A 7,380-nucleotide genomic window follows, 5' to 3' on the forward strand; every position below is an offset into this window, starting at 1 on the left:
TGACTTCAGTAAGGCTTTTGACAAAGTCCCCCATGATATTCTCACGAGGAAGCTGGTAAAATGTGGGTTGAACGAGGTAACTGTAAGGTGGATTTGTAGCTGGTTGACTGATTGAACCCAAAGAGTACTCATTAATGGTTCCTCATCCTTCTGGAAAATGAACCCGTTGTTGTTCAATGTCTTTATAAATGACTTTGATGAAGGAATTGAGGGGATGCTCATCAAATTTGCAGAGGACGTCAAACTGGGAGGGGTAGCTAATTCAGCAGAGGCAGAATCAGAATTCAAAATGACCTTAACAGACTGGAGAACTAGGTACAAGCAAACAAAATGAATTTCAGTAGGGACAACTGTAAGGTTCTGCACTTAGGCAGGAAGAACCAGATGCATAAATAGAGGATGGGGGGGACACCTGGCTTACTAGCAGTACATGTGAAAAGGATCTATGGGTTTTGGTGGGTCACAAGCTTAACATGAGTCTACAGTGTGATGCAGCAGCAAAAAAAACCTAATGCTATTCTAGGCTGCATCAACAGAAGTATAGTGTTCAGATCAAGGGAAATAATAGTACCACTATTCTGCCTTAGTCAGACCACACCTGGAATACTGTGTCCAAGTCTGGGCACCACAATTTAAGACAGATGCTGGAACGTGCGCAGAGGAGGACAACCAAGATGATCAAGGGTCTGGAAATTAAGCCTTATGAGGAGCTCTTCAAGGAGCTGGGTATGCTCAGCCTGGAAAAGAGGAGACTGAGAGGAGATATGATAGCCATCTTCAAATCTCTTAAGGGTTTTGGAGAATGGAGCATGCTTGTTTTCTCCTGATCTGGAGAGTAGAACCAATGGCTTCAAGTTGCAAGAAAGCAGATTCCGACTAAACATCAGGAAGAACTTTCTGACAGTAACAGCTGTTCAGCAGTGGAACAGACTCCCTTGGGAGGTTGTGGACTCTCCTTCCTTGGAGGTTTTTAAGTAGAGGTTGGTTGGCCATCTGTCAAGGATGCTTTAGCTGAGATTCCTGCATTGCATGGGGTTGGACTAGATGACCCTTGGGGTCCCTTCCAACTCTAAGATTCTATGATTATTATTATCATGGAATAGGACGTCCCTATTTTCATTGGGGAAACGTTGGAAGGTAGGTGTCTCCCTCTCTCAGGGGGGAGAGGCAGTTGGGTGCACAAACCCCTCAGCCTCCCCTCCCCCACTGTGTGCCTGTGGCAACCATAGAAAAACACACTGATTCCCCCTTTTTTCCTAGGTTGAGTATAGTTTGGTGCACGAAAGTTAAAAAGAAGAAAAGAGAAGAAAAGTCACCTTTTCACTATTGAAATGTCCTTCCTTTTATATTCAGGATTTTTGTACTTGTGTTCTTATATAGAAAGACTCTTCTATACTGTGCATGTCTTGGGAGAAGGTTTGTTGTTATTAGGATAAACGATGAAACAGGACTATAAAACTAGAAGCTGCACGGTTTTTTATTTCTTCCCCAGCCCTTCCTGGAGATGCCACTGGGAAGTGAACTTGGGACCTTCTGCATGCCAAGCATGCACAACTGATCTACAGGCCTTCTCCTAAACTTGGAAGGTTTGCTGTACTGTGCACTTTAAAGTAGCCATGATGAATCTAAAAAACATAGTACTGGGGCAAGCTGGTGTTTCATCTGCAGATGTTCCTGGGAACTTAGTACACATATTTCTAGTTTTTGATAAGGCTGCTGGAGACCTTGGCTTCTTGATTAGAGTGGCAGTAAACACTGCCATTCCTTCTAAACAAATGAGTGAGCTCATTTTGTTTTGAAAAACAAGTTCAAAGCTGACTGGATGCATGTCAAAGCCCAGGAAGTTGTAGATACAGTAGGACCGAAGTTTACTCCTCTGCTTTGCCTGGAAGGACACATGCCTCAGTCACGTCACTGATGTAGGTGGTTCTTTTGGGGGTGTGATTCTCTGGAGGTGTGGTTGGTTGGTTTCTTCCTTCCTTCCTTGCTATATCTGCTTCACTTTGTCTGGTGTGCTGTGAGGCTTGGATCATTGCCTTGGGGTAGGTAAGAATGGGTTGTTGGTTTTCCCCCATTTATGTTAGGGAGTTTAATTTATTTCCCAACTAGATGGGCTTGGGGAGGTGGGGTGGGCAGATGGGAGTTATATTTACTTTAATTATTTTGATAGTGCTAGTCGTCTTTGACTGGACTTAACTGGCCAGGGGCCCTTTACCTCTACCTTTTACCTTGCCACTTATTGGTACAAGTCCAAATCATATTCAATTTAATTATATATGTATTTCTAATCTTGTATAAATTTCTATAGGCTTAATTTTCTATTTTCTGTATAAATCCTATATTCGTCATGATATCATTTCATTTTCCATTTCCACTAAGTTGTGTATATAATTAAAAAGAGTGATTTGTGTCTGCGTTTTTTTTTAATGGTACAAGCTGTGGTGGTGCAAACTGTTTCACTGTGTTGTTATTGAGTAAAATCAAACCTTGATGGGGGGGGGTTTTCATGGTGCAAGCTGTAATGGTGCAAGCAGTTTCAGTGTATTGCTGCTGAGCTGTTTCACTGAGATGTTTCACTGTGTTGCTACTGAGCAAAATCGAACCTTGATGGGCAGTTGATGAATGTGGCTTTGGCCAAAATTTGGGGGGCTATCATTGTGCCTTCATTGAATCAGTGGAGAGTGGAGGCTGTAGCAGCCCCTCATTGCTTTGACAATGCTACTTATGAGTGCGTGTGCAAATAACATTCAATTGCTAATAATTGTGTGTGTGTGTGTGTGTGTGTGTACAGTATCAATTTCTATACATTCTATATTGGCCGTTATGTTTCTTATATCCATAGAGTGGTTTGTTTCTGGATGGTTTGTTTTTTTTAAAAAAAAATAAATGGTGCAAGCTGTGATGGTGGAAACTGTTTCGCTGTGTTGCTATTGAGTAAAATCAAACCTTGTTGGGGGATTTTTTATGGTGCAGGCTGTAATGGTGCAAGCGGTTTCATTGTGTGGCTACTGAGCAAAATTGAACCTTGATGGGCAGTTAATGAATGTGGCTTTGGCCAAGATTTGGGGGGCTATCATTGTGCCTTCACTGAATCAGTGGAGAGTGGAGGCTTTAGCAGCCCCTCTCCAGAGATGCTGATGTGTTGGGAATGCTAGAGGCCATTTCACTGAACTGCCATTCAATAGTTTGAAACAGAGAAGGCTGCACTTTTTTTCTGTTTGGGCTATTCTGCAGTGGTTTTGTGGTCTCCACAGGGGACAATTCTCCCCACAATATTTCTGGCTCTGGGTCTCATTCTCACCTCTCCCCCATCTCTTCTAGCTTTAACCACCCGCAAAGCCAACTGTCTTGGGATTGCAGAGGTCACTCCTTTAAGGTCACCCCTTTAAGGATCTCTTCTACAAGTATGTGAAAGTGGTGCATGTGTTGTTGTAGTAGATCTGCCTAGGAAGGGAGGTTAGGTGAAGGTGCTGTTGGGGAGGTGTCTTGTTTTGTGGAGCGGTCAGGATGAGAGCAAAGAGCTTGATGCTCAGGCTTCTTTGTAAGAGCCATGCAAGAGCAAATTAGTGGCCCTTCTAGTCCAGCAGTCTGCTCCCCTAGTGGCCAACCAGATGTTTTGGGCAAAATCCCCAACAGGAATCGTGATCCCCAACAACTGGTTCTATTGAAAAACATGCTGCCTCTTTTCCTGGGGGAAATATTTAGCTGCCAATGACCTTATTTGCCACAAATTTCTCTATTCTGTCCCATATGGCAGCCATCCCCTTATCTAGTGGCAGGGAGTTCCATCCTTCAGCAATGTGTGGAAAAGTCCTTTCTCTGGTCTGCTTGTAATCTTCCACTCACCAGTGTCACTGTCTGACCCCATTGGGCACTGTCATGACAAGAAGCCCCTCTCTCTCCAGTCTCTCCACTCCACATGCCATTTTATACACCACCAGCCTTACAGTGCAGAATAAAGCCACAACACATTAAAGAAAGAAAAGAGAGACAAGCAGGAGAGAGGGAGGGAAGGAGGTGGGGGCTTGGCCAAAGTGAAGGGGAGATGTGAGAGAATGGGGGGATGGAGATGGGGAGCAGAGAGGGTCATCTGAAGGGGTCCTCTGAAGAGGCCTAAGAGTGGTAGCAAGAGGTTTAGTAAGAAATTGATGCATGAGATGTAAATAGATGGATGAACCTTCCTTCACATCCTTTTCTCCTCTTTCAGTTGCAGAAATGCTGGAAGGGGCAATTGAAACCGCTCTCCAGGTTAGTGTCAGTGGGAGCAGGTACAAGACCCCCCTCAGCACAGTCCCCCCCTTGCCTCCCCCCACCCACTAGCCCAGGGAAATGCCGATTTTGATGTTTGTCTCCTGGGATCCAGGAGCAATCCTCCCCCCCCCATGGCTTTCACAGGTGTGAGGTTGAGAAAGTCCATTCCTGATTAAAAACCTGACTTTTTCCACTTTCAGGATCTGGCCAGGGATTATTTTTTCCTCTTTTGTGTGCACTTCACATGTGATCAAACCCGTAATGTGGCTCCTAATGCCGTGGTGTATCAGAAAGATCCTGTGACCAAGGTCATTTTGGTAAGTGAGATTCAGGATGAGAAATCCAGTGGGGAGGTGGACGGAAGGGATGGGGGTGGGGTTTGGGGAATGGTCTGTGAAAAGGAAGTTTGTGGGTCTGGCAAAGAAGAAGATTGTGCAGGCATTTGGGACAGGCATTCCAATTGCAATTGAAGTCAACCCCTGAGTCTGGGGCTGGAGCAGCCCCCCTGAATTCCATGGGGAACTGACTTTGCTCTTCTGCTCTTTGAACTCTTCTCAGGACATCATGGAGAGATGGTACATGTTTCCGGTCCCCTTCAAAGTATTGAAAAGGGGAATGAATGACGTCATCTGCCTCACGTATGTTGTTGGCATTGTTTGTGCAATTAGGAATTAGAAATGGCAAAGTGGGGTGTTTGTGAGCTGCTTGAGGAAAGGGCAGTCAGCAGCTGACAATTTAGACTGAGAGGGATGAATCAAAACACATTGAGATAGCAGGGACTGAATAAATGGGCCAAGAGTGCCATCTTGAGCTTGACAACAAGCTGATAGGGTAGGCAGGATGGAGCAATGGAAACTTCTGTCTCTAAAAAAGAAAAGAAAAATCATGGGTGGCTTTTATGCTTCCAGGGCTGGATGTATCCCCTCCCCCAATCTCTCCCCTTCCTTAATGGAAGCTGGGACTTGATGGGTCAATAGGGAGCTGTCTGACATGGGATTAGTTTTTCAGTGGGTTGTGTAGCTTTTAAATGTACATGCTTGAGAGGTACAAAATTAGAGGCTGTGGGGTTCCCAACAAGCCTGAAAATCATCCATAGGACTTTGGGAAATTCAATCTCATATTTTCTGCTTCATCGTGACAGCTTCGTGAGACCAGCATATGCGGTTGTTAGGAAAAGGGCCATCATCCGTGGGATGCTTTTTCCCATTGTTCACATTCCTGGACTGAGCAATCCTGACAGGGAGGTAAATTCTTTGTAGCTTTGATCATTACTCTTGACTTCTATTGGTTCAATTTATCTCCTGAAAAGTTTGCACATCTTTTCATTTCTTACTAATTTTTCAGTGAGACCATAAGCTTAGCTACACAGATAATGCTTTTGGTTTCACTGGGGTTTTTTAACATCATCTCCATTCAGAAAGTGAATTTTGCCTCATTATTTGTCCATGAGTGAAAACTCTTAGTCTCATTTGAAGCTGGCATTTGTCTCTATTCTGCCAGTTTGCTTCAGTATCACCCTTATCCAATGCTAAAAATCTGTTAGCTATTCTCACCCCCCATGTCTTTCCACATCATCTCCTCCCGTGAATCTATGAATCCACCTCTGTGAAAATGGTTTTCACCACCAGGCTCTCAAGCAGCTGTTTCATGCAATTGTGAGGCGCCTGCTGACTGAGGACCCAACCGCTCAGTGCCTAAGAACCCTCTTGGAAGTAAGTGTGTTGGTGGGACGAGGGTATTGATTCAATTCAGCAGAGCCTGCTGGCATAAAAGCTTGATCAGGCAGCATCACAAACCCAGAACATGGGTGTCTCCTGACACGCTGGGGAAGGGCAGGCCACTCAGACAGGGGGCCACCCTTGTCAAGGCCCTTTCTTCAGTCTCCACCTGGGTGCAGCAGCCGGGGGGGGGGGCAAAGCAAATTTGGGACTGGGTAACTTGGGAGAAAGTAGTTCTTTTTTGCTGTTTGGAGCAATGAGCAAAGAATCTCCCTCAGATAGTGGGGGAGACTTCTCGGTGGAAGCGGTAGCTTGCCTCTGTAGCTCAAACCAGCCCCCTGATACTAAGGTGCTTTTTCCTCCCACAGACGCTGGCCCATTTTTTCAATTCAGACGATGTGCTTGAAAGAGCGCTGGCTACCAGCAGTATCAACATCCTGCTGGCAAACGCTCTGAAATACAATCATCTGACTGTAAGTATCTGTTTTATGGGCCAGAGAGCTTTCTCAAAGTGGCTTACAAAAGACTATCTCAGTGAAGGAGACATCCAAGTCGGGCAGAGAAGTAACATGGTCTCCCAGTGTGTCCAGGATTACTCAGGTGGTAGTTTTTTGTGCACTTCTTTGGTGCTGCCCTTTGGCCTCCACCTACTAGGCAGCAGAGCCCACAGAGGTCCTTGGAGGCAAGGAAGTGGGGTTTAGTAGATGCTTTGGGGTTTAAAAAGGACCTAATTCAGACTTTTCTTCATTCTACAGCCCGGGGTCATAATAAGGGTTCTCCCCGAGGAGCTCACTCCACTGTTCCTAAACATCAGCGAAGGCAAGTTGTCCATTCTGCAAGCACAGAACAAACCCACAGGGCTCACTCTCCACCCCAAAGCCATCCTTGGCAGCCTAACTGGGGTCTGAGGAGGGCTCACTGCTTTGCTGTAACACACCTGGTTGCTGTAACACAGCTCAGTTTGAAATCCCAGCCCTGCCTCAAAGCCCCCAAGCAAGGTGGAGAGTGAACAGCTGTTCCCAGATGCTATGGGGATGCTGGCTCCAAGTGGTGGACCCCCAATGGTCTGGCAATGGGGGTGGTGATGTTGGGGGTGGGTAGCAGCCCCACTGGGCTTTGCCAGGGCATGGGAGGGGGCATTACCTGTCTAAGAATGCCTGGTGATGAGTCTGGGCCTGGTTGTAAGGAAGACTCACTTTTCTTATCTTCTTTTCCATCCAGCGGACATCCAGGCTGTGATTCAGGATGTGTTCCCACCACTGAATGAGGCGTACTGAATCCTATTCCCAAACCAGATTGATGTGTGTGGTGAAGAAGGAATCATTGTCTGGTGTTATCTGAAGACATTTGTCATTATCTGAGGGTGTTTGTCATTATCTGAGGGTGTTTGTCATTATCTGAGGGCGTTTGC

At 45.7% G+C, this 7,380-nt stretch overlaps 1 protein-coding gene across 1 annotated transcript; it reads left to right on the plus strand.

Moving 5' to 3' along the window:
- The first annotated feature begins 4,208 nt into the window (after positions 1–4,208).
- LOC114589584 (uncharacterized) lies at positions 4,209–6,877 on the plus strand. The gene is made up of 7 exons (XM_028716082.2): positions 4,209–4,248; positions 4,452–4,568; positions 4,810–4,889; positions 5,393–5,495; positions 5,880–5,963; positions 6,338–6,442; positions 6,725–6,877. The coding sequence occupies exons 1-7, from the start codon at positions 4,216–4,218 to the stop codon at positions 6,875–6,877; spliced, it is 675 nt and encodes a 224-aa protein (XP_028571915.2). The 5' UTR covers positions 4,209–4,215.
- Positions 6,878–7,380: the final 503 nt, after the last annotated feature.

The sequence above is a fragment of the Podarcis muralis genome, chromosome Z (genome assembly GCF_964188315.1).
Source record: "Podarcis muralis chromosome Z, rPodMur119.hap1.1, whole genome shotgun sequence".
NCBI classification, from domain to species: Eukaryota; Metazoa; Chordata; class Lepidosauria; order Squamata; family Lacertidae; genus Podarcis; species Podarcis muralis.